The 27,138-nt window shown below is 46.3% G+C and overlaps 1 protein-coding gene across 1 annotated transcript; it reads left to right on the top strand.

Moving 5' to 3' along the window:
- The first annotated feature begins 520 nt into the window (after window positions 1–520).
- LOC137560970 (zinc finger protein 665-like) lies at window positions 521–21,278 on the top strand. The gene is made up of 6 exons (XM_068272163.1): window positions 521–577; window positions 9,964–10,099; window positions 10,232–10,312; window positions 10,412–10,509; window positions 10,622–11,417; window positions 19,364–21,278. The coding sequence occupies exons 3-6, from the start codon at window positions 10,279–10,281 to the stop codon at window positions 20,839–20,841; spliced, it is 2,406 nt and encodes an 801-aa protein (XP_068128264.1). The 5' UTR covers window positions 521–577; window positions 9,964–10,099; window positions 10,232–10,278; the 3' UTR covers window positions 20,842–21,278.
- The last annotated feature ends 5,860 nt before the right edge of the window (window positions 21,279–27,138 follow it).

Here is a 27,138-nt window from a genome sequence, read left to right as displayed (position 1 = left end):
TAGTTATTTGTGTGCTTGGCACTTTACATACACATGTCCATCTCATCATGTCACCTGTCACCGCGGTTGTCCTTTAAGGAGGATCGTCGTAGTGACGTATCTCGCCAGGTCTTCTGCGGTATGTGACGCTGGATCAGAGGGAGTTCCCCACGCTATTTGAATCGCCGATTTGGTGTCTTTTCCAGCCACATAGCCTATATGAGGATGCCGAGTAGGCGAAATGGACGCTAGGCAGTTGCTGCTCCCACATCGCCCCACAGCCTCACCATAGGGAAGGGTATGTGCACATTTTATTATGCTTCATATGGATGATGAGCCTATTTGAATAAAGTTAAACATAAATATAAGAAGTCATTCCCATTCCCTTACCCGAATATTTATCCTCTCTGCCCTGGTTCTGCAATATAACAAGATACACAGTGCTTGCTTCTTTTCTCTATTGTGTACAGTGGCTGCAGTTAGCTCATTCGCCACAAGATGGCGAGAACACAAACAGGAAGTAAATATGCTAAAGAAAGGAAGTGATGTACCACAGCAGGAGGATTGTAGGAAGTGAAGGAGGACGTTGTTGGAAGAGGTAATTATGTGATTATTGTTAAATACTACCAAATGTATGTCGGTTGGGCGTTGCACAGGTTAATATGGGCAGGCAGTGGGGGTATTAGTACAGTCATGGGTATGGGCGAGCAGTGGGGGGATTAGTACAGACATGGGAATGGGCAAGCACATGTGGGATTAGTACAGATATAGGTATGGGGAGCAGTGGGGAGATTAGTACAGACATGGGTATAGGCAAGCAGTGGAAAGATCAGTACAGACATGGGTATGGGTGAGTAGTGGGGAGTTTAGTACAGACATGGGTATGGGAGAGGAGTGGGGAAAATTAGTACAGACATTGGTATGGGAGAGCAGTGGAGGGATTAGTACAGACATAAGTATGGGAGAGCAGTGGGGAGATCAGTACAGACATGGGTATGGGAGAGCAGTTGGGAGATCAGTACAGATATGGGTATGGGTGAGTAGTGGGGAGATTAGTACAGACATGGGTATGGCTGAGCATTGGGGGGGGGGGGGGGGGGAGGTTAGTACGGACATGGGTATGGGTGAGCTGTAGGGTGATGAGTACCGACATAGGCATGGGGGAGCAGTGGGAGGAAATTTGTACAGACATGGGTAAGGGTGAGCAGTGGGGAGATTAGTACAGGCATGGGAATGGGCAAGCACATGTGGGATAAGTACAGATATAGGTATGGGGAGCAGTGGGGGGATTAGTACAGACATGGGTATGGGTGAGCAGTCGGGAGATTAGTACAGATATGGGTATGGGTAAGCAGTGGGGGGATTAGTACAGACATGGGTATGGGGGAGCAGTGGGCGGATTAGTACAGACATGGGTATGGGGAGCAGTGGGGGGATTAGTACAGACATGGGTATGGGCGAGCAGTGGGGAGATTAGTACAGACATGGGTATGGGTGAGCAGTGGGGGGATTAGTACAGACATGGGTATGGGGAGCAGTGGGGGGATTAGTACAGACATGGGTATGGCTGAGCATTGGGGGGGGGGGTTGTACAGACATGGGTATGGGTGAGCTGTAGGGTGATGAGTACCGACATAGGCATGGGGGAGCAGTGGGAGGAAATTTGTACAGACATGGGTAAGGGTGAGCAGTGGGGAGATTAGTACAGGCATGGGAATGGGCAAGCACATGTGGGATAAGTACAGATATAGGTATGGGGAGCAGTGGGGGGATTAGTACAGACATGGGTATGGGTGAGCAGTCGGGAGATTAGTACAGATATGGGTATGGGTAAGCAGTGGGGGGATTAGTACAGACATGGGTATGGGGGAGCAGTGGGCGGATTAGTACAGACATGGGTATGGGGAGCAGTGGGGGGATTAGTACAGACATGGGTATGGGCGAGCAGTGGGGAGATTAGTACAGACATGGGTATGGGTGAGCAGTGGGGGGATTAGTACAGACATGGGTATGGGGAGCAGTGGGGGGATTAGTACAGACATGGGTATGGCTGAGCATTGGGGGGGGGGGTTGTACAGACATGGGTATGGGTGAGCTGTAGGGTGATGAGTACCGACATAGGCATGGGGGAGCAGTGGGAGGAAATTTGTACAGACATGGGTAAGGGTGAGCAGTGGGGAGATTAGTACATACATGGGAATGGGGGAGCAGTGGGGGGATTAGTACAGACATGGGTATGGGGAGCAGTGGGGAGATTAGTACAGACATGGGTATGGGGGAGCAGTGGCGAGATTAGTACAGACATGGGTATGGGTGAGCAGTGGGGAGATTAGTACAGACATGGGTATGGGTGAGCAGTGGGGAGATTAGTACAGACATGGGTATGGGGGAGCAGTGGGGGGATTAGTACAGACATGGGTATGGGGAGCAGTGGGGAGATTAGTACAGACATGGGTATGGGGAAGCAGTGGGGGGATTAGTACAGACATGGGTATGGGGGAGCAGTGGCGAGATTAGTACAGACATGGGTATGGGTGAGCAGTGGGGAGATTAGTACAGACATGGGTATGGGGGAGCAGTGGGGAGATTAGTACAGACATGGGCATGGACGAGTAGTGGGGAGATTAGTACAGACATGGGTATGGGGGAGCAGTGGGGGGATTAGTACAGACATGGGTATGAGAGAGCAGTGGGGAGATTAGTACAGACATGGGTATGGGGAGTAGTGGGGAGATTAGTACAGGCATGGGTATGGGGGAGCAGTGGGGAGATTAGTACAGATATAGGTATGGGGAGCAGTGGGGAGATTAGTACAGACAAGGGTTTAGGCAAGCAGTGGGGAGATTAGTACAGACATGGGTATGGGTGAGCAGTGGGGAGATTAGTACAGACACGGGTATAGGCAAGCAGTGGAGGGATTAGTACAGACATGGGTATGGGTGAGCAGTGGGGAGATTAGTACAGACATGGGTATGGGTGAGTAGTGGGGAGATTAGTACAGACATGGGTATGGGTGAGCAGTGGGGGGATTAGTACAGACATGGGAATGGGTGAGCAGTGGGGGGATTAGTACAGACATGGGTATGGGGAGCAGTGGGGGGATTAGTACAGACATGGGTATGGGGAGCAGTGGGGGGATTAGTACAGACATGGGTATGGGGAGCAGTGGGGGGATTAGTACAGACATGAGTATGGGGAGTAGTGGGGAGATTAGTACAGGCATGGGTATGGGGGAGCAGTGGGGAGATTAGTACAGACATGGGTATGGGCAAGTAGTGGAGAGATTAGTACAGACATGGGTATGGGGGAGCTGTGGGGAGATTAGTACAGACATGGGTATGGGCGAGGAGTGGGGAGATTAGTACAGACATGGGTATGGGGGAGCAGTGAGGGGATTAGTACAGACATGGGTATGGGTGAGATGTGGGGGGATTAGTACAGACATGGGTATGGGTAAGCAGTGGGGGGATTAGTACAGACATGGGTATGGGGAGCAGTGGGGAGATTAGTACAGACATGGGTATGGGGAGTAGTGGGGAGATTAGTACAGACATGGGCATGGACGAGTAGTGGGGAGATTAGTACAGACATGGGTATGGGGGAGCAGTGGGGGGATTAGTACAGACATGGGTATGAGAGAGCAGTGGGGAGATTAGTACAGACATTGGTATGGGGAGTAGTGGGGAGATTAGTACAGGCATGGGTATGGGGGAGCAGTGGGGAGATTAGTACAGACACGGGTATGGGGGAGCAGTGGGGAGATTAGTACAGATATAGGTATGGGGAGCAGTGGGGAGATTAGTACAGACTTGGGTATGGGAGAGCAGTGGAGGGATTAGTACAGACATGGGTTTAGGCAAGCAGTGGGGAACTTAGTACAGACATGGGTATGGGGGAGCAGTAGGGAGATTAGTACAGACACGGGTATGGGGGAGCAGTGGGGAGATTAGTACCGATATAGGTATGGGGAGCAGTGGGGAGATTAGTACAGACATGGGTATGGGGGAGCAGTAGGGAGATTAGTACAGACACGGGTATGGGGGAGCAGTGGGGAGATTAGTCCAGATATAGGTATGGGAAACAGTGGGGAGATTAGTACAGACATGGGTATGGGTGAGTAGTGGGGAGACTAGTACAGACATGGGTATGGGTGAGCAGTGGGGAGATTAGTACAGACATGGGTATGGGTGAGTAGTGGGGAGATTAGTACAGACATGGGTATGGGTGAGCAGTGGGGAGATTAGTACAGACATGGGTTTGGGGAGCAGTGGGGGAATTAGTACAGACATGGGTATGGGGAGTAGTGGGGAGATTAGTACAGACATGGGTATGGGGAGTAGTGGGGAGATTAGTACAGGCATGGGTTTGGGGAGCAGTGGGGGAATTAGTACAGACTTGGGTATGGGAGAGCAGTGGAGGGATTAGTACAGACATGGGTATGGGCGAGCAGTGGGGAGATTAGTACAGACATGGGTATGGGGGAGCAGTAGGGAGATTAGTACAGACACGGGTATGGGGGAGCAGTGGGGAGATTAGTACAGACATGGGTATGGGAAGCAGTGGGGAGATTAGTACAGATATGGGTATGGGTGAGTAGTGGGGAGACTAGTACAGACATGGGTATGGGTGAGCAGTGGGGAGATTAGTACAGACATGGGTATGGGTGAGTAGTGGGGAGATTAGTACAGACATGGGTATGGGTGAGCAGTGGGGAGATTAGTACAGACATGGGTTTGGGGAGCAGTGGGGGAATTAGTACAGACATGGGTGTGGGTGAGCAGTGGGGAGATTAGTACAGACATGGGTATGGGCGAGCAGTGAGGGGATTAGTACAGACACGGGTATGGCTGAGCATTGGGGGGGGGGGGGGGGGGGTTAGTACAGACATGGGTATGGGTGAGCTGTAGGGTGATGAGTACCGACATGGGGGAGCAGTGGGAGGAAATTTGTACAGACATGGGTATGGGGGAGCAGTGGAGGGATTAGTACAGACATGTGTATGGGCAAGCAGGGAGGGGGATTAGTACAGACATGGGTGTGGGTGAGCAGTGGGGGAACAGTACAGACATGGGTATGGACGAGCAGGGAGGGGGATTAGTACAGACATGGGTATGGGCGAGCAGTGGGGGGAGATTAGTACAGACATAGGTATGAGAGAGCAGTGGGGAGATTAGTACAGATATGGGTATGTGAGAGCAGTAGGGAGATTAGTCCAGATATAGGTATGGGAAGCAGTGGGGAGATTAGTACAGACATGGGTATGGGTGAGTAGTGGGGAGACTAGTACAGACATGGGTATGGGTGAGCAGTGGGGAGATTAGTACAGACATGGGTATGGGTGAGTAGTGGGGAGATTAGTACAGACATGGGTATGGGCGAGCAGTGGGGAGATTAGTACAGACATGGGTATGGGCGAGCAGTGAGGGGATTAGTACAGACACGGGTATGGCTGAGCATTGGGAGGGGGGGGGGGGGGACTTAGTACAGACATGGGTATGGGTGAGCTGTAGGGTGATGAGTACCGACATGGGGGAGCAGTGGGAGGAAATTTGTACAGACATGGGTATGAGAGAGCAGTGGGGAGATTAGTACAGACATGGGTATGAGAGAGCAGTAGGGAGATTAGTACAGATATGGGTATGGGAGAGCAGTGTGGAGATTAGTACAGACATGGGTATGGACGAGCAGGGAGGGGGATTAGTGTTGACATGGGTATGGGGGAGCAGTGGGGGGAGATTAGTACAGACATGTGTATGGGGAGCAGTGGGGGGAGATTAGTACAGATATGGGTATGGGGGAGCAGTGGGGGGAGATTAGTACAGAAAGGGGTATGCGGAAGCAGTGGTGGGATTAATACATACATGGGTTTGGGGGAGCAGTGGTGGGATTAGTACAGACATGGTTATTGGCGTGCAGTGGGGGGATTAGTACAGACATGGGTATGGGCGAGCAGTACTAAGCTAAGCCTTCATTTGTAAATATAACAGCCTCTAGAAGCCTCCTATAGCCTTTTATGAGAGTCTGGATTCTGGATGGAGGTAATTTTCACCATTCTTCCATACAAAATCTCTCCAGTTCAGTAACATTTGATGGCTGCTGAGCATGGACAGCCTGCTTCATATCATCCCATAGATTTTCCATGATATCAGGAAACACTGATGACCATTCCAGAACTTTGTACTTCTCCCTCTTCATGAATGCTATGTAGATTCTCACCTGTGTTTTTGCTCTTTGCCTTGCTGGAATATCCACCCCGGTGTAACTTTAGCTTTGTGACTGATGCTTGAACATTATCCTGCAGAATGTGTTGATATTGGGTTGAATTCATCAGACCCTCAACTTCAGCATGTCAAATAGCTACTTATACTGAGAGCGGGGACAAATGCTTACCTATACTAGGAGACCGGACAAGTGGCCAGCTATACTTGGGGAGGTGCCAATGATTACTTATACTGGGGAGGGGACAAAAGGCAACCTATACTGGGGAGGGGACAAAAGGGTACCTATACTGGGTAGGGGACAAAAGGCTACCTATACTGAGGGAGGGGACAAATCGCTACCTATACTGGGGAGGAGATAAATGGCTACCTCTATTGGGGAGGGAACAAATGGCTACCTCTATTGGGGAGGGAACAAATGGCTACCTCTATTGGGGAGGGGACAAAAGGCTACCTATTCTGGGGGAGGGACAAATGATTACCTATACTGGGGGTGGGGACAAATGGCTACCTATACTGGGGGAGGGAACAAATAGCTACTTATTAGAGTTGCAACGGTATGAAATATGATGATATGATATAACCTTTTTTGAAAAAATACCACGGTATACAGTATTACACAATTATTATCATTACAATTACCCTTATAACATTAAACAAACTATTAAAGTGAACCCGAACCGAAGCTTGGGCTCAAAATCCGATACTTACCTGAAGCCTCACTTGTCTGAAGCCCCCTGTTGCAGAGTGCGGCCCCCTTCACATCGGGGCTCCTCTTCCTAAATCATGGCCGCGCAAGCCTGCATGCGCAGTAGCACGGCTCCGGCTTACTGCGCATGCGTGGGCGGGCTCAGTCGGTTATTGCGCGGCCATGAACTAGGAAGAGGAGCTGCACAGCCCCGCTAATCTTTTTGTGGGCCGCAGCCCTGCAACGGAGGACAACAGAGTAGCAAAGGAAGCCTCAGCAGGATCCTAGAACACAAAATCTGGCCACTTCGGGATCTAGCAACACGCAAACTGACCAGCTACTGGTGTCCCCAGTATAGGTAGCCAGCTATAGGTGCCCCCCCCCCCAGGATAGGTAGCTACCTATAGGTGCCCCGCCCCCAGTTTAGGTAGGCAACTATAGGTGCCCCAGCACCTAGGGCAGCATGATGGCATAGTGATTAGCTCTCTTGCCTTGCAGAGCTTGGTCCCCTGTTCGAATCCCAGCTAGGGCACTATCTTCACGTTTGTATGTTCTCCTCGTGTCTGCGTGGGCTTCCTCTGGGCACACCCCAAAAACACACAGATAAGTTAATTGGCTTCCCCCTAAATTTGCCCAAGACTATGATACATGCACTACACGATACATACATAGACATATGACTATGGTAGGGATTAGATTGTGAGCCTCTCTGAGGGACAGTTAAGTGACAAGACAATATACTCTGTACAGCACTGCGGAAGATGTTGACGCTATATAAATACTAGATGATGATAATAATAATAGGTTAGCCAGGAAGGTGCCTCCAGTATAGGTAGCTAGTATAGTTGCCCCAGATTAGGTGCCTCCAGTGTAGGTAGCCAGTACGATTGCCCCCAGTATAGGTTAGGTGCTTTCAGTATAGGTAGCTAATATAGTTGCCCCCACTATAGATATAGGTGCCTCCAGTGTAGGTAGCCAGTATAGTTGCCTCCAGTATAGGTATACAGTGTTCTCCCCAGGATTAATTAGGTGGGCGGGCCGGCCGGGGGTTTTGAAACCCCGCCTGGCTGTTGGTATGCACCTGCCTAGCGAGCAAATGCCTGTGCTGTAAACTTAAGCTGTAGGCAGGAGCACTCCATAGTCTGCTATCAATCTGCTCTCAGCTGGGGCACAGTAGCGAAAGCCGTCACTGTACAGTGCAGGAGCGCTTCTCTGCGTGTGTGACCCCATCTTCCTGGTGGAACTGTTATTGGCTGGGTGGGTTTTAAGAGGCCGGACAATGTAATGGGCAGCACGATCAGACTGAAACAGCAGCCGGCCGGATACACATGCAGGCAGGCTAATGCCAGGGCTGTGGAGTCGGTACAAAAGTCATCTGACTCCTCAGTTTATGAAACCACCGCCTCCACAGCCCTGGCTAATGCTATGTGACTTGAGGCTGGGGAGAGAGCCTGGTGCTGCAGGCAGACTTTCACCCCCCAGCAAATCCATACAGTGTGTTTCCTCTGACCTGGACTGGCTGCATGAATGTCCGCAGCCAGTCCCATCCCTTCCAGGCAGCTCCGAGGCTGACTCGCACATGTGATCAGGCAGTGCACGGCACTAAGTTATGTCGCCCCGCCCCCCTCTGTTTCCAGGCTGCTTGAGTTCTGTCGCCCCGCCCCCCTCTGTTTCCAGGCTGCTTGACTTTAACACAAGCTCTTCTGATGCGGATGGGGAGAAGTTGAGAACTCTGTGGATAAAGTAAATGATCGCCCTTCCACTGGTATGAGTTCTCTGCTATTATCCTCTAACCAGCAGGAGCACTTTTTATCTGATAGAGCAGGATCTGCAGACAACTTGTGAGTGTGGAGGGAGCTTTTAAGCTAGGGGACCTGATAAAACAATGACTGCAGTGACCTGCAGAACCTGGGACCCAGCGCTGCAAGGCAAGAGTGCTAAACACTATGCCACCATGATGCCCAAACTCTTCCATAGTTTAACCACTCTAAATGCAATAATCACCCCAGTGTGAAATGCAACTATAACACCCAAATGCAATGTTCTCCCCAGGCTCTCTAAGACGGGTGCTGGGCTAATTTTGATAAGCACCTTGCTCGTCTTCTCATTCTCCTCCTATACTGTAAGCAGAGTTGCACCAGCCCTGCATTCCCGCCTCGCAGCTTGCACCTCACCCGGCTACTTTTTCATGCCACCCGGCTGGAAAAAATTTCTGGGGAGAACTCCGGGTATAGGTGCCTCCAGTATAGGTACCTAGTATAGGTGCTCCCAGTATAGGTGCCTCCAGTATAGGTAGCTAGTATAGTTGCTCCCAGTATATGTTTAGGTGCCTCCAGTATTGGTAGCTAGTATAGTTGCCCCCAGTATAGGTATAGGTGCATCTAGTAGCGACGGGGGAGAGCGGGCAGTAAGAACTCACCTTCCATCTGCCCACACGCGATGACTATCTTCTTCCTCCCAGGCGTTGTTGCATTAATAACAGCGCCCACTGTGATGATATACGGCTACGTCATCACAGGGGGCCCTGTTACCAAAGCAACAATGCTTGGGAGGAAGAAGATAGCCGCCGCGTGTGAGCAGAAGGAAGGTGAGTTGTTACTGTCCGCTCTCTCTCCTCGTCGAAGCATCCGCTCTACCCCCGCCCCTGCACCGGCTCTCCCACCGCACATTTCTATCTAATACTGCTAATTTGGGGTCACATATGTCTACTTAATTCTTGTATCGCGGAGGTGTCTTCTTAATTTTTGCATCTGGGGACATAGTGCTATTAAATTCTGGTATCTGAGGTACCAGCTGCTTAATTCTGGTATCGGGGGACCCCACAGCTGTCTGATAAAGGTAGAATGGCCTGCAGATAAAAGCTAAACTTTCTCTATAGCCATACAGTGAATTGCAGTCTCCCATTGCCTGTCTGCTGGACTGAGATGTTTCAGTTTCCCAGCTCATCCTTTCAATTCATAAACAAGCCGGGTGACTAAATTTATTGCTTTGCTTTAGGCCCTGTATGGTCTTAATCTGGCTCTGTTTAGGAGGATTCTAGCAGGGTCATGTGACAATATTTATGATCTTTCTATACAGAGTTTTACTCCTTTGGAAGTCTGGTGATCCTGTGACCATCACGGTGCCCCCAGCTTACTCCCTGATATCTGAGAGACCCAACAAGCAGAAGATTCTGTACGTCATCAGAAAGGTGATGGAGCTGCTGACAGGAGAGGTGAGCAGTGCTGGGAATTATGGGACATTATCTAGTAACAGCAATGGGTGTGTCTGTGTGGTGACCCCTTGCTGTTACTTTGTGTCGGGTTCCTGTTAAGGTGTCAGGATGTCACCGTCTGTTTCTCTGCAGAGGAGGGGCAGCATTTAAAACAATAAAAGAACCTCTACAAGGACTCCATGATGGACAATCAGCCGCCCCTCACATCACCAGGTAAAAGGAGACTTTCATTTCACAGGGTCACCTAGATCCCCCATTATCTGATAATCACATGGAGACAATGTATTGAGTCATTATGTGTGCTTCCTATAGATGTGTCCAGTAACAGAAACCCACCAGAGAGATGTATAGTTCTTTTTTATTCCCGGGATTGTCCAAAAGAAGACCGCACCATCCCCCACCATTATCAGGTAGATGAGGCTAAAAGTCCCCAGAGACCCCAAACTGTGTGACAAGGTTTATTTCTGCATATGCTGTTGTCTGTGTTCAAAATTAAAATTATCTCTTGTTTCTTGCACTCAGGGCGAAAATCTGATACCTCTAAGTGCTGTGGTGAAAGAGGAAGAACAAGAGACGTATTTGAGGAGTGATCAGCTGTCTATGGAGGAGGATGACATGGAGGGGACAATTAATGAAGAGACTAATGTGAGGAGTGATCAGTTGTCAATGGAGGAGGGTAACATGATGAGGAACATTAAAGTGGAAGAAGAGGAGACATATGTGATGAGTGACCTGCATATGGAGGAGGGTGTCATAATGGGAAAGAAAGAGGAAGAAAAAGAGGCTTATGTGAGGCGTGATCAGCTGTCTATGGAGGAAGGTGACTTGATGAGGAAAATTAAAGAGGAAGAAAAAGAGACTTATATGAGGAATGATCAGCGGTTAATGGAGGGTGATATGATGAGAAAAATTAAAGAGGAAGAAGAAGAGACTTATATGAGGAATGATCAGCAGTCAATGGAGGAGGGTGACATGATGAGGAAAATTAAAGAGGAAGAAGAAGAGACTTATATGAGGAATGATCAGCAGTCATTGGAGGACGGTGACATGATGAGGAAAATTAAAGAGGAAGAAGAGACTTATATGAGGAATGATCAGCAGTCATTGGAGGAGGGTGATGAGATGAGAAAAATTAAAAAGGAAGAAGAAGAGACTTATATGAGGAATGATCAGCAGTCATTGGAGGAGGGTGACATGATGAGAAAAATTAAAGAGGAAGAAGAAGAGACTTATATGAGGAATGATCAGCAGTCAATGGAGGAGGGTGACATGATGAGGAAAATTAAAGAGGAAGAAGAAGAGACTTATATGAGAACAGGTGAGTCCATGCTGTGTCTAGGCACAGCCATTCCAGGCTTGCACCCGGAGCACCACCAAGTTCCACTCTTTGCCCTTTCATGCTGCCATGGGATGGAGCCTTTAAGCTATGGAAGCTCTGTTGAGTAACTTGCTCCTCCCCTCCCGCCATTTAGAGGGGAGTTTATGATTCTGCACTTGGAAAAGGCCCCACCCTCTTACACATGTAGCCGGAGTAGAGCGGTCTCATAGGCTGTGAGTGAGGGAATGGAGAGAGTAAGACGCCTCCTGCAGGCAGCTTTCAGCCTGACTTCGGGAGAGGATGAGGAAGTTTTGCCTATAATTCCACCCACTACCACCTGGGAAATGTAAACTTTAAAAATACAAACTCTCACTACTTACTGTCTCCAGCCAGCATCACCCGCCGTCTGCTGGTAAACCCACTACTTGTCGCTGCCCATCAGCCAGTGCAGACCGCCCAATTTTTGAAGTTAGCAAAAAGGTACACAAAGACAGACCACCTGATGCAGGTAGGAGCCAATTGGCTACCACATAGGAATTAGTCATTGTAGACGATCAGCTGGCAGTCATTTGGGTGCCGGGTTATGAGGTGTGGTTTTGGCACTTAGAAGGTGGATTAGGGTTGGGCATTAGGTGGGGGGTTTCAGTTTAGGCATTGGGTGGGGGGTTTCAGTTTAGGCATTAGGTGGGGGGTTTAAGTTTAGGCATTGGGTGGGGGGTTTCAGTTTAGGCATTGGGTGGGGGGTTTCAGTTAGGCACATATAGTGAAGGGAGAGGTTAGGCATTAGGTGTAGAGGTTCTGTTTAGGCATTTGCAGGGGAGTTAGGGTTAGATAATAGGTGGCTGATCCGGGTTTATCACTTGTCATTGTTGATACTATAGAAGAATCTGGTTATTACTCGTGGCTTCACCTAAATAAGTCTTTATCTGTCCTAATGCTTATTGAACCCCCTTCGCAACAGATACCCCCGTTAGATACTCCCCTCCAAATTGTCCAGTCGTTTTAGTATCTTGGAGCCCAAATACAACCCAACCCCAAAGTCTTTCTTCAGGTAGAGGTACTTCCGCTTATCGCCCATGTTCAGGAGAATTGCAGGGTTTGGTCCAAATGATATTTAACGGTGGTGGGTAGGATTGATCTGGTTAAGATGATTCTGCTCCCTAAATTACTCTGTCCTACGTCACTCACCTGTTTATGGCCCTCTCTCCTTCTTCAAGCGAATTAGGACTGTGATTCTCTCCTTCATATGTTTGGTGTGATTTGCCTTCTTAAAACAGAATGAAACTTGCAATAATTCAGCTTTAAGTGAACATTTGTGGTTACCCACAATGCACCGCTACTGAATATGTAAATTATCGCTTTGTCATAAGAGGCCTAAAGTAAGACATGGTTACTGATTAACCCTGGTGGAGTTGGAGGGCTTGCATTATTATTTTGCCTCCCAATTGCAAGATATTGCCTCTTGGTTTACCACTGGTAATTGGATAGTGTAATGGTTAAGGGCTCTGCCTCTGACACAGGAGATCTGGGTTCAAATCTCGTCCCTTCCTGTTCAGTAAGCCAGCACGTATTCAGTAGGAGACCTTGGGTAAGTCTCCCTAACACTGCTACTGCCTATAGAGCGCCTCCTAGTGGCTTTGAGTCAGCCAGGAGAAAAGCGCAATATAAATGTTCTGTGTTTGTAATTGATATAATCCAGAAGCCCTGGGATATGACCCGGACCCAGATAGTGTTGCCCTTGATCTTTTCAGAGGCAACTTCCCTACCCACAAGCGGTCTAACACCATTCTCGCTCAGGCCCTAATGATCTGAAAGCGTCTTGGTGGCTTATACTCCTCAGATAGTTTTGACTTCCATACACCTCTCTGGCAAAACCCTCATCTCCCGGAACTGGCCACAATCCCAGATGTTAGCTTTTGCCAGCAAAGCCGTATTATTTTCCTTGGTCAGATTATTAAACAACACAAGCTGATTTCTTTTGCCGTCCTTATTGGTCGATACCTTGCATTATCTCCACATTATTTCCGCTCTATACAGTTAGCCCTTCCCTTCCATGCTCAGTTTAAAGGGACAGCACCAAGCATTACTCCAAACCCTATTTTATCATTGCTTGAGTTGGGCCTAATGAAGCACCACACAGAACTGTACGTGGTGTTGGTTGGTAGCAAAGAATATGAACGCACCCAGTGCTCTAAGAATAAATGGATAGCTGCTTGACTTTCCCTAGATGATAATGATTGGGATCTGTATGGATGTGTAGATATGTAAACCTTCAATTCACTGCTGCTTGTATATCTATGTGTGGTTATGTGTCCTATGTACCTGTGTTAAATGTTATGCTTTTCTATAATACACTTTTTCTTGGTTAAAAAAAGATAATGGGTAGAATAGTTCAGTTTATGCATTTGGAAAGAAGTGTCCCAGTGAGAATGGGTGGTGAGTAGTACATAGTAAAATATTACCAATATTTTACTAATAGCAGCACCACCCGGTGCCCAACTGAAGCCAATGCTGCTGCAATACATACTCTGCACTGAAGGTGGCATACAGGAGGTGTAGAAGAGGCACTGAAGGGGGCAAACATGAGCAGGGGAAGCGGCACTGAAGGCAGCACAAAGGAGGAGCAGAGGAGGCACTGAAGGGGGCACACAGGAGTTGCAAAGGAAAGAATGAAGTGGGCACACAGGAGGAGCAGAGGAAGAAATGAAGGGGGCACACAGGAGGTGCAAAGGGAGTATTGAAGGGGCTACACAGGAGGAGCAGAGGAAGTAATTAACAGGGCGCACAGGAGGTACAGAGTAAGAAATGAAGGGGGGGGGGGGAACACACAGGAGGTGCAGAGGAAGAAATGAAGGGGGGGGGGGACACACAGGAGGTGCAGAGGAAGTAGTTAACAGGGCACACAGGAGGTACAGAGTAAGAAATAAAGGGGGGGGGGGAACACACAGGAGGTGCAGAGGAAGTAGTTAACAGGGCACACAGGAGTTACAGAGGAAGAAATGAAAGGGGGGGGGGGGGGCACACAGGAGGTGCAAATAACTCTGACTTGTATGCAAATGTAATTCAAATTGTATGCAGCTAATCACAATTGTCAGGAAATGCATTTCTTTGGCTGAATTCCAAGCAACATAAAATTTGCATGCAAGGCAAAGTTATAGTCATGTGATTGGCAACCTGTAATAAGCACAAACTTCTACAGTTCTCTGTCAGGCTGATAACTAGTGATGGTCAGTGACCTGCTGATATCTCTAAGATGGGGAAAATTGTATGCTAAGTATATGCAAAGTTGTGCAGCTGCTGCATCTGGTCTATTGCCAAACTGCATAAACTTTGCATGAAGTTGGAATTATCAGCAGCTCACCAACCCTCCCTAATGATATATATGTGTGTAGATTCAGGATGCCGTTGACTACGTTTCTAGAGGGAGGAGGGACAATATCTGGATCACCCCCGCTTTTGCAGAGAGATGGCGTGCTCTGGCTGGAGTTTCAGCAATACATTATTCAGAAAGGAAAGAGGATGGTCGGCACTGCTGTACAACTTCCTTTATTTGGCAATGTGCAGACAAGTAGGCTGTGTGTTACATCATCACTTCACAGTCCATAAGAAGAGACTAAACACGTAACGGTGCAGGGGTGGATAATGGTGAGTGCTGGTTGCTGAGAGCCTGAGGGCAGTTTCATGCACAAGTTCTTCTTCGGAGGCTATAACAAGGGGGCGGGGCTGGCGCTCATGACTACAAGCACTCTAGGGGCATACCTATGTCTTGTGGCTTTGCTGGTCTCCGCCCCTCCACACTACACTTATATTGTAGAAGCACATCCACAACATAGCGATGGCTCCAATAATTCTGGTATAAGCACTTACATTGTGGTCCTCTGTAACCAGGACCCCAAAACATCAAATCACGTTAAATAACACTTCACAAGTGTGTACCACCCTCTCTCCTACCCGACCTAGGTTTCACCGCGGCGGCATGCTCTGGGGTAATGGAGAGAAGGTGCTAAGCTGGGCAATATATTATATGGTAGAATCCCTGGATAGTAAACTCCATTGGAGCAGGAAAAGTAGTTTACTTTATCGGAATTGGTCATACATTGTATACTGTATTTATACAGATGCATTTGCTGGGACCTGAGGACTGACTTTAATATATTCAGAGTTTACTATAATGAGATTCTGCTGTATTGTGCTACACTCAGTAGTAACGTATGTAAAGTATTATTTACTAAAGTGATTTGATGTTTGGGGGTCCTGGTTACAGGGAACCACAATGTAATTGCTTTTACCAGAATGTTCTTGTATGGAGAGAAATAACCTACATGTGTTTCTTGTAAAGAGAAATACTGATGCATAGTTTTGTAGGTGTGGTGATGTCACCTGTGAGTTTTGTGTTACACGGGGTGACTGCAGGTGATAACATTATAAACACTGCTGAGGAAATAAGGGAAAGTGTCTTTACTGAAGAGTGCGGAATGTGGGGCCTCTGGCCGCTATCTTGTGGATTTGCTTCTACAGTTTGTGCAGATTACCAAAAGGAAGAGATCCTTTTCCAGCATTATTGTGGTTGAATGGGGTAGGATCGGCACCACCTTACTTTTCACCTAGGTTGCTAGGCTACTAGCTGTTGCCAAGTTGGGTCAAGTTAACTAGGAAAGTTAGCTGACTTTTAACTAGTCAACAGTACGTTTTATGTTAACCTCCTTAGCGGTAAACCAGGAGTCAGGCTCCGGACGCAAATCCACAGCTCAGAGTGATAATCCCAAGACGAAGTGAGTTATATGCAGGAGCTGCTGCAGATCTCTCTGTGGTATGTTTTGTTTTTTTCTTGTTTTTAGGGGCTAAAAGCTTATGAAAAAATTGCGTGACTTTTAGACCCTAAATCAGGAAATAATCATAAGGCCAGGGAGGTTAAAGGGAACCAGAGAGGAAGCTAGGTAAAAAAATAGAGAAAGCTTTTATACATACCTGGGGCTTCCTCCAGCCCCATAAACCTGGATCGCTCCCACGCCGCCGTCCTCCGCTTCCTTTATCGCCGGTACCGGGTCCCGTCACTTCCGGCGGACGCGGCCAATTTTCCGCATGAACAGGGGCTCCCTCCATATCCTTACGCATGGCACGCATAAGGCTAAGGAGGGAGCCCCTGTGATGCGGAATATTGGTCGCGTCTGCCCGCCGACTGGCGGAAGTGACGGGACCCAGTACCGGCGGACAGAGGAAGCGGAGGACGGCGGCATGGGAGCGATCCAGGCTTATGGGGCTGGAGGAAGCCCCAGGTATGTATAAAACCTTTCCTCCCAACGTCTCTGGTTCCCTTTAAGGGTTTAGAAAAGCCGAAAAAATCTTTGTGGTCAAGTATACAGGAGGTGATCTAAAATATAAGTTTCTCTCACCTGGCACTTCTTCCTGCCCCTAAAAGTCTGTTAGGTCCCAGCAGTGTTCTCCCCAGAATTTTTTTCCAGCCGGGTGGCATGAAAAAGTAGCCGGGTGGGGTGAGTTGAGAGCATGCAGGATCGGCGCTTCTATGCACAACTCTGCTTTCAACAGAGGAGGAGATGAGCCGATGACAGCCGGGTGCTCAACAAAACTAGCTGGGTGGAGCACCCGGCTAAAAGAGCCTGGGGAGAACACTGGGTCCCAGGGCACAGATCTGCTCTGCACCATACCTCTGTTCTCCCCTCCATAAGATTGCGACCTGTGGCTGGGATCTCCTGCACATGTATGAGTACGCCACTCGCTCTCGTGATCGTGCTCCCATCGCCGGGAGCAATCTGCACTTTCACAGTTCAGAGGGAGTTAAATCACACAAACACATGGCCCTCCCGGCAACAGGAGCGCAATCACAGGGGGCGTGTGGCACACATGCGCAGAAGATCCTGACCCAGCCACAGGTCGCAATCTTATGGAGGGGAGAGCATAGGCCTGGTGCAGAGTGGTATTGTGCCTTGGAACCTAACAGACTTCTGGGGGATGGAAGAAGCCCCAGGTGAGTAAAACTTTTTGTATTATTCACATCACCTCCTGTATCCTTTATGGCCTTGTGTCCACATGCCGTCATTACAAAAAAATCAGTACTGCTATTTCTCTTAGGAGTTTTTGCTCCCTATTATCACCCCTAGAGGGGACTGACATTTAAAACTCCAGCAAAGCTTAATTTATGAGGGTCCGTAAGATGTGTCATAGAACAAATGCGGGAACACTACCCTCTGGGGTTAAAGTGGACTCAAATTAAAAATACAAGATTTCAGAAATAAAATCTACTTTCTAAATTATACTAATAAATAGCAGTTTTTTTTCAGCTGTATGATGACAAATATAAAATATTTTACATTTATTGGAGGAACCCTTCTCTTCCTTTCATATTGCCAGGACAGAATCCAGCAGACTGGTGGAAAAGATAAAAAACACAACACAGGCTGCTACTGATGATGTCACAGGGGAGGTGATCTCAGCTTGTGTGAGATTTCACATAGACGACCCCCTGTGAGGGAGGGTAGCTGATGACAAACACACCCATGATCTAAAGCCTCCCACTGAGCTCAGAAGTAATGGCTGCCACCTGTATAACCCTAGTTATAAGAAGAGAAGGGTGAAAAGCATGCACTGAAATGCTCATAGGCTTGAAGGAGTGTTTATTTATCTTTGTATGCGTTAGAGTGGTGCAACTATGTATTTTGAATAAAAAAATAATGTTTGGTTTGGGTCCGCTTTAAAATAAGGAGCCTTCATGCTGCTACATTGAATTAATTGTAGTATATATTTTTTTTTCCGTGAATGCACCTTGAGGGCACCAGCACTTTGTATGGAGCACTGGATACTTTCACCCCGATGAAGCCTCTGCAGGAGGCAAAACATGAAGGGAACCTTCTGTTTTATAACATGTAAATAGTAGCTATTGAAGCGAGAGAGGGGAGAGTCGGGGATAAATACGGCACCTATCCTGCTTTACATTTTTGAGACAGTCTCCTCCCCAGTTCTCCTTAAATGTAGCCATTAACAATCCTCTAATAGCCAATCTTTCTGTTTCATTTGAATTAAAATAATAAAGGTTAAATTTTAAATAAATCTTATACCTTCGTAAGCTTTCCCTAATATATATTATTCCGGCAATATATATTATTACATATGTCAGCTATTTCAGCCAGCTTTTCTCCTCTACATTGTCTGATCTATATGTATCAAGGAATATTATGTCGCTTGTTTAATTAACTTTTGCAGCAGGACTTGTAATTCCTTTTGGAATAGTGGCCATGTTGTTTGGTCTCTCCCTGACCTCCCCACACTGTAATCTTGGATTGCAGGTTACATTTAGCAGTAAGCACTTTCTCCAACTAGAGAGGATATAGCCTCAGCCCCACCCCCTTTTTACAGCCTCCGAAGAAGTGCATGTTAAACGGCTGTTAAGCTCCCAGCACCCACCGTTATCCACCCCCACACCGGTACTTGTTTAGTCTCTCCTTATGGCTTGTGAAGTGATGATGTAACACACAACCTACTTGTCTGCACAGCAAAAAGGTCCGCACCAATCCAGGATTCCAGAAACAGTTTTATTTAGGACGTATCCAATGTAAAATATGCACATGCATCACAACGCTGACATGTTTCGAGCTGTCTCAGCTCTTAATCATATGAAACATGTCAGCGTTGTGATGCATGTGCATATTTTACATTGGATACGTCCTAAATAAAACTGTTTCTGGAATCCTGGATTGGTGCGGACCTTTTTGCTGTACTCTGTGGACCTAGCTGATCCGATCGAGCACACTCCAGTGATTGGCGGGTGGAGCGGTGTTGACACGAACTGTATGCACTACTTGTCTGCACATTGCCAAATAAAGGTAGTTTTACAGCAGTACCAACTATCCTCTTTCCTTTCATCTCTAATGATCATTGTTTCTCCCCTCAGAATTCTGTAACAGGAAGTGATGATGTTTCTCTATTTGCAGCACGGAGTCCCAGCATCAGGAACCTCTCAGAAACTCATCTCCCTGTATCCACCACAGACTGTACAATGGATGATGATGACATTGGACAAGAGTCTCCTGCGGATATCCTGGTTACCCCAAATATTCCCCTAGACTCTCCTCACCTGTCTAACCTCGAGGGGCCTCATACCCAGTACAGCTCTCCCAATGCTGGAGGATCTTATTCCTGTTCCACGTGTGGGAAATATTTTACTCAGAAATCAAAGCTTGTCATACATGAGAGATCTCACAGTGGTGAGAAGCCGTATTCATGTGCCGAGTGTGGGAAATGTTTTGGGACTAAATCAAACCTTGCCAGTCATGAGAGATCTCACACTGGTGAGAAGCCCTATTCATGTGCTGAGTGTGGGAAATGTTTTGGGCGTAAATCAACTCTTGTCACTCATGAGAGATCTCACACTGGTGAAAAACCATATTGCTGTGCTGAGTGTGGGAAATGTTTTGGGAAGAAATCAAACCTTGCCAGTCATGAGAGATCTCACACTGCTGAGAAGCCATATTCATGTGCTGAGTGTGGAAAATGTTTTAGTATAAAATCAATCCTTGCTAGTCATAAGAACTTTCACACTGGTGAGAAGTCCAATGCATGTGCTGAGTGTGGGAAATGTTTTGAGTTTAAATCACAGCTTGTCATTCATGAGAGATCTCACACTGGTGTGAAGCCCTATTCATGTGCTGAGTGTGGGAAATGCTTTGGGCGTAAATCAAACCTTGCCAGTCATGAGAGATATCACACGGGTGGAAAACCATTTTCATGTGCTGAGTGTGGGAAATGTTTTGCACGGAACACAGAACTTATTGTGCATAAAAGAGTTCACACTGGTGAGACGCCCTATTCATGTGCTGATTGTGGGAAATGTTTTAAACATAGAACAGGCCTTGTCTGTCATAAGTTACTTCACAGTAGTGAGAAGCCCTATTCATGTGCCGAGTGTGGAAAATGTTTTCGGCATAGACCAGCGCTTGTTATTCATGAGAGAACTCACACTGGTGAGAAGCCCTATTCATGTGCTGAGTGTGGGAAATGTTTTCGGCAGAGAACGGCGCTTGTCATTCATGAGAGAACTCACACGGGTGAGAAGCCCTATTCATGTACTGAGTGTGGGAAATGTTTTCGGCAGAGAACAGCGCTTGTCATTCATGAGAGAACTCACACTGGTGAGAAGCCCTATTCATGTGCTGAGTGTGGGAAATGTTTTAGGCATACATCACATCTCATTAATCATGAGAGATTGCACACTGGTGAGAAGGCTTTTTCATGTGCCAAATGTGGGAAATGCTTTGGGTGTAAATCAAATCTTATCGATCATGAGAGATCTCACACTGGTGAGAAGCCCTTTTCATGTGATGAATTTGGGAAATGTTTTAGGCAGGAATCACATCTCATTAATCACGAGAGATCTCACGCTGGTGAGAAATCCTATACATGTGATCAATGAGGCAAAAATTATTGGAAGAGAAGAGACCTTGTCAGTCATGAAAGAACTCACACTGGGGAGAAGTGTATTAATGTGATGAATGTGGGAAATGTTTTGCACAGAAATCAAGCTTTACCGTACATGAGATATCACACGGCTGAGAAGCTCTATTCATGTGCTGAGTGTGGGAAATGTTTTGTACAGAGATCACACCTTGTCACTCATGAGAGATATCACACAGGTGAGAAGCCCTAGTCATGTGATCAGTGTGTGAAAAGTTATTGGAATAATATAGACCTTGTCAGTCATGACAGATCGTACCCCGGAGAGAAGCCTATTCATGTGCCGAGTGAGGGAAATGTTTTTGGTGTAAGTCACTGCTTATCAGACACTTGTGTTGTGTGGGAAATGTTTTGGCTAAACAGTGGGATGCGAAAGTTTGGGCAACCTTGTTAATTTTCGTGATTTTATTGTATAAATTGTTGGTTGTTACGATAAAAAATGTCAGTTAAATATATCATATAGGAGACAAACAGTGATATTTGAGAAGTGAAATGAATTAATAATTAATTGATACATTTTAGCATTGTTCAAAAAGAAACACAATTCGGGCAAGCACCATCCACTCTACCATATATATGGGTCAATAACAAGGAGTGTGCAGAAAGGAACCAAGAAGTATGTATACTGAACCAAGAAAAAGTAGTTCCCTAAAAACCGCACCACTCACTCCAATAATGAACAATAATCAATCTTTATTCAGTACACAAAAGAGATAAAAACACTAAAAACAATAGATATTGGGGCACATGATAATGATAATAAATACACAAAATGATTCATATATATAACCACAATGCCTGTAAAGTACTTCCTCAACTATATATATATATATAGTTAAACATGTTGAAAACATGCCAATCAGATAATAGGTAAGAGGAAACAGTCAATACATCCCTCTGACAAGACATCAGCCTGATATGTGCAAAAAGAAGCAAATAAAGTGCATGGTGCAGGAATGGGGATGACAGATAATGTCAGCCATCCAAGAGGAAAAAGTGTGACAAGCGTGCAAATGGAAACAACAAACTGAAAAGTGCTGTGCACAAAAATATATTGTAGAAGAATGAGGCTGTAGCTTACCAAGGATGGAGAGAAACAGGCAAGGGAAACGGGGTGCCCCGAGAACGCCGTCGCGATTCGCTGCCTCCAATGCGCAGTTTCGACTGGGCTGTAGGACCTATGTTAGTAGCCGGCTATTTATTATTAGAGGACCTGTGTGGGCGGGGACAGGGGAAGCCCTATGCTTCAATGTTGTGTGCGCGGCCGCGCACAAGGAGAAACCGGAAGCCGCGTCAATAGACGCCGCCCCGCTTCCTCTGGCTGTCCTCAGGGATCATGGGAATTGTAGTGCCGGTTGGGTACAGAGCGTACAAGGGAAACAAAGTAAAGAAATAAATCGGGGATAGATTGCCCCATTAAAGAAAACCAGGGAAATCCCTCAGGTAAACAATAAAAAGAAGAAGAACCGTGCCTGTAGTGGCCAATGCAAATCAATAAGGCTGACAGTACAATTATTGCAAATAATAAAAAATATATACATATATATATATATACATACAACAGGTAAAGAACTTCCACAGCAAATAGACAATAATCAGATGCTGCCATCTAGTGGCCAGACTGAATAATACTGCAAGCCCAGTTAAAATAATACATCAATTTCACATAATGAGAAGCAGGAAGCTTTTTTTCTTTTTTCCAATTCGTCATAGAGGGGAAGGAATGTACTGAAGTTAGATCCGGATATCCAGTATTAAGAGAGGCAAAAACGTCAAAACTCCAGAACTCCTACAATAGGACAACACATGTTAGTAGATATACTGCACCAACAGAAATGTAATGAACCCCTCATCTAGCACAAACACTAAGGACTACCATATGAGGAAACCAAAATCCTAAAATCAGCAGAATAAATCACGCCAGATGCAGACGGACCAATGCATGATACATATGACTGGAACTACTCACAAATTCCAGACCATAAAACTATAACCTCAATGGGCAAAGCCAACCGGTCACCAGAAAACGGGGGGTGGAGGGGGAAAGGAAAAGGAAAAAATCAACACCATGGGTGTAGTAATAAAGACCAAGGGATCCACTCACCCAGGATCCCAGTGGTCAAATAAGATCTCAGTGTAAGAAAGATTTTAGTGTAGAAAACCCAAAAAGGAGAAATCCTCGTTGAGACCTACCGGTGATTTTGAGCCCAGATCGAAGATCCACTTTGTCTCATGTCTCAGTAATGACGTAACTATGTTGCCGCCCCTAGAAGACACAAACACACGTTTTAAGCCACATACAGTCCAACCAGTTGTCAGTCCCCCATGTGCTTTCAATGCGTGATCAGCCACCGAGGTCAGAGGTTTACCCTCTAAAAAGTCCCTCTCCGCCAAACGAATGGTTGAGAGGTGCTTCTGAATGCGTGTTTTTAATTTATTTTTGGTTTGACCCACGTAATACAAGTTACATGGGCACTTCAACAGGTATACAACTGCTTCTGTCTGGCAGTTAATGAATTCCTCAATGCGATGGGTCCTTAATGTTTTGGGGCTAACTACTTCCTTAGTAGGTCTCATCAATGGACAAATACTACACCGTCCACAGGGAAAACTTCCCTTGGTTTCTAGACGTGTATTAGATTGTTGTTGGAAATGACTCCTACAAAGACGATCCTTCAGTGTAGGCGCTTTCTTAGCTGTCAAGGCAGGTCTGTTTGTAATGAATTTCCCCAAAACTGGGTCAGTGTGTAGAATTGGCCAATGTTTAGCCAAAATATTTCTTAAATCATCCCACCTCGTATTATATGGGGTGCAAAGCCTTACCACAGAGCTGGTCCGTTTTTTCTTTCCATATAGGAGTTCTTCCCGTCTGGAGTGTTTGGCTCTCTGATACGCTTGTTTGACCGTTCGTTTGGGGTACCCCCTCTGTAGAAATCTCATTTCCAAATCCTTAGCCTGTCGCTCAAATTCCATCTCCTCAGAGCAATTCCTTCGGACACGCAGGAACTGTCCAATTGGAATATTGTTCTTCAACTGTTTAGTATGGAAGGATCCATAATGTAGTAAGCTGTTAACAGCAGTGGTTTTCCGATACAGGGTACTTCCAATATGCCCAGTGTCTGTAAAATAAAGATGTAAGTCCAAAAAATCCACAGAGACAGGTGAAATCTTAGATGTCAAAACGATGTTCTTATTGTTCTGTCCCAACTTCTGAATAAATTCCTGTGCCATTTTTTCGGGGCCATCCCACAAAATCAAAATATCGTCTATAAAACGGTACCACCCCAAAATGTTAGGGTGGTACCGTTCCAACGTGGGACCCCATACCGTCTCCCGCTCCCACCACCCCAGAAACAGGTTGGCGATGGCGGGGGCACATTTCGCGCCCATGGAAACGCCATGTGTCTGTAAGAAAAACTGTCCATCGAAAACAAAGAAATTATGGGCCAATATAAATTTCAAAAGGTTGATCAAAAATGAATTAAATTCCGCTCTACCTGTTGTGGTTGTTGACAGAAAATAAAGGACTGCTCGGCACGCATCATCATGTTGAATATTAGTGTAGAGAGACTCCACATCAAGTGATATAAAACAAGTGCCTGTTGGAACAGAGATATGGTTGAGTTTCGTAATCAGGTCCAATGAATCGCGTACATATGAGTCCAAAGTTACAACATGTTCCTGTAGGAAGAAATCTAGGAAACTGCACCCCTTCTCAATGAGGCTCCCTATCCCTGAAACGATAGGGCGGCCTGGTGGACACTCCAAATTCACATGATGATAGTCACATGATGATGCGTGCCGAGCAGTCCTTTATTTTCTGTCAACAACCACAACAGGTAGAGCGGAATTTAATTCATTTTTGATCAACCTTTTGAAATTTATATTGGCCCATAATTTCTTTGTTTTCGATGGACAGTTTTTCTTACAGACACATGGCGTTTCCATGGGCGCGAAATGTGCCATCGCCAACCTGTTTCTGGGGTGGTGGGAGCGGGAGACGGTATGGGGTCCCTACAGAGGGGGTACCCCAAACGAACGGTCAAACAAGCGTATCAGAGAGCCAAACACTCCAGACGGGAAGAACTCCTATATGGAAAGAAAAAAACGGACCAGCTCTGTGGTAAGGCTTTGCACCCCATATAATACGAGGTGGGATGATTTAAGAAATATTTTGGCTAAACATTGGCCAATTCTACACACTGACCCAGTTTTGGGGAAATTCATTACAAACAGACCTGCCTTGACAGCTAAGAAAGCGCCTACACTGAAGGATCGTCTTTGTAGGAGTCATTTCCAACAACAATCTAATACACGTCTAGAAACCAAGGGAAGTTTTCCCTGTGGACGGTGTAGTATTTGTCCATTGATGAGACCTACTAAGGAAGTAGTTAGCCCCAAAACATTAAGGACCCATCGCATTGAGGAATTCATTAACTGCCAGACAGAAGCAGTTGTATACCTGTTGAAGTGCCCATGTAACTTGTATTACGTGGGTCAAACCAAAAATAAATTAAAAACACGCATTCAGAAGCACCTCTCAACCATTCGTTTGGCGGAGAGGGACTTTTTAGAGGGTAAACCTCTGACCTCGGTGGCTGATCACGCATTGAAAGCACATGGGGGACTGACAACTGGTTGGACTGTATGTGGCTTAAAACGTGTGTTTGTGTCTTCTAGGGGCGGCAACATAGTTACGTCATTACTGAGACATGAGACAAAGTGGATCTTCGATCTGGGCTCAAAATCACCGGTAGGTCTCAACGAGGATTTCTCCTTTTTGGGTTTTCTACACTAAAATCTTTCTTACACTGAGATCTTATTTGACCACTGGGATCCTGGGTGAGTGGATCCCTTGGTCTTTATTACTACACCCATGGTGTTGATTTTTTCCTTTTCCTTTCCCCCTCCACCCCCCGTTTTCTGGTGACCGGTTGGCTTTGCCCATTGAGGTTATAGTTTTATGGTCTGGAATTTGTGAGTAGTTCCAGTCATATGTATCATGCATTGGTCCGTCTGCATCTGGCGTGATTTATTCTGCTGATTTTAGGATTTTGGTTTCCTCATATGGTAGTCCTTAGTGTTTGTGCTAGATGAGGGGTTCATTACATTTCTGTTGGTGCAGTATATCTACTAACATGTGTTGTCCTATTGTAGGAGTTCTGGAGTTTTGACGTTTTTGCCTCTCTTAATACTGGATATCCGGATCTAACTTCAGTACATTCCTTCCCCTCTATGACGAATTGGAAAAAAGAAAAAAAGCTTCCTGCTTCTCATTATGTGAAATTGATGTATTATTTTAACTGGGCTTGCAGTATTATTCAGTCTGGCCACTAGATGGCAGCATCTGATTATTGTCTATTTGCTGTGGAAGTTCTTTACCTGTTGTATGTATATATATATATGTATATATTTTTTATTATTTGCAATAATTGTACTGTCAGCCTTATTGATTTGCATTGGCCACTACAGGCATGGTTCTTCTTCTTTTTATTGTTTACCTGAGGGATTTCCCTGGTTTTCTTTAATGGGGCAATCTATCCCCGATTTATTTCTTTACTTTGTTTCCCTTGTACGCTCTGTACCCAACCGGCACTACAATTCCCATGATCCCTGAGGACAGCCAGAGGAAGCGGGGCGGCGTCTATTGACGCGGCTTCCGGTTTCTCCTTGTGCGCGGCCGCGCACACAACATTGAAGCATAGGGCTTCCCCTGTCCCCGCCCACACAGGTCCTCTAATAATAAATAGCCGGCTACTAACATAGGTCCTACAGCCCAGTCGAAGCTGCGCATTGGAGGCAGCGAATCGCGACGGCGTTCTCGGGGCACCCCGTTTCCCTTGCCTGTTTCTCTCCATCCTTGGTAAGCTACAGCCTCATTCTTCTACAATATATTTTTGTGCACAGCACTTTTCAGTTTGTTGTTTCCATTTGCACGCTTGTCACACTTTTTCCTCTTGGATGGCTGACATTATCTGTCATCCCCATTCCTGCACCATGCACTTTATTTGCTTCTTTTTGCACATATCAGGCTGATGTCTTGTCAGAGGGATGTATTGACTGTTTCCTCTTACCTATTATCTGATTGGCATGTTTTCAACATGTTTAACTATATATATATATATAGTTGAGGAAGTACTTTACAGGCATTGTGGTTATATATATGAATCATTTTGTGTATTTATTATCATTATCATGTGCCCCAATATCTATTGTTTTTAGTGTTTTTATCTCTCTTGTGTACTGAATAAAGATT

This window comes from Hyperolius riggenbachi, chromosome 3 (assembly GCF_040937935.1).
Source record: "Hyperolius riggenbachi isolate aHypRig1 chromosome 3, aHypRig1.pri, whole genome shotgun sequence".
NCBI lineage: Eukaryota > Metazoa > Chordata > Amphibia > Anura > Hyperoliidae > Hyperolius > Hyperolius riggenbachi.
The sequence above is the reverse complement of the archived record's forward strand: the minus strand, read 5'-3'. Positions and strand labels throughout refer to the sequence as shown.

Excerpts from the sequence above, each read along its gene's own strand:
- LOC137560970 (XM_068272163.1), top strand. The coding sequence starts at position 10,279 with ATGATGGACAATCAGCCGCCCCTCACATCACCAG. Across the intron at positions 10,313-10,411 it reads GCCGCCCCTCACATCACCAG|ATGTGTCCAGTAACAGAAAC; the intron begins GTAAAAGGAGAC and ends TGCTTCCTATAG. Across the intron at positions 10,510-10,621 it reads CCATCCCCCACCATTATCAG|GGCGAAAATCTGATACCTCT; the intron begins GTAGATGAGGCT and ends TCTTGCACTCAG.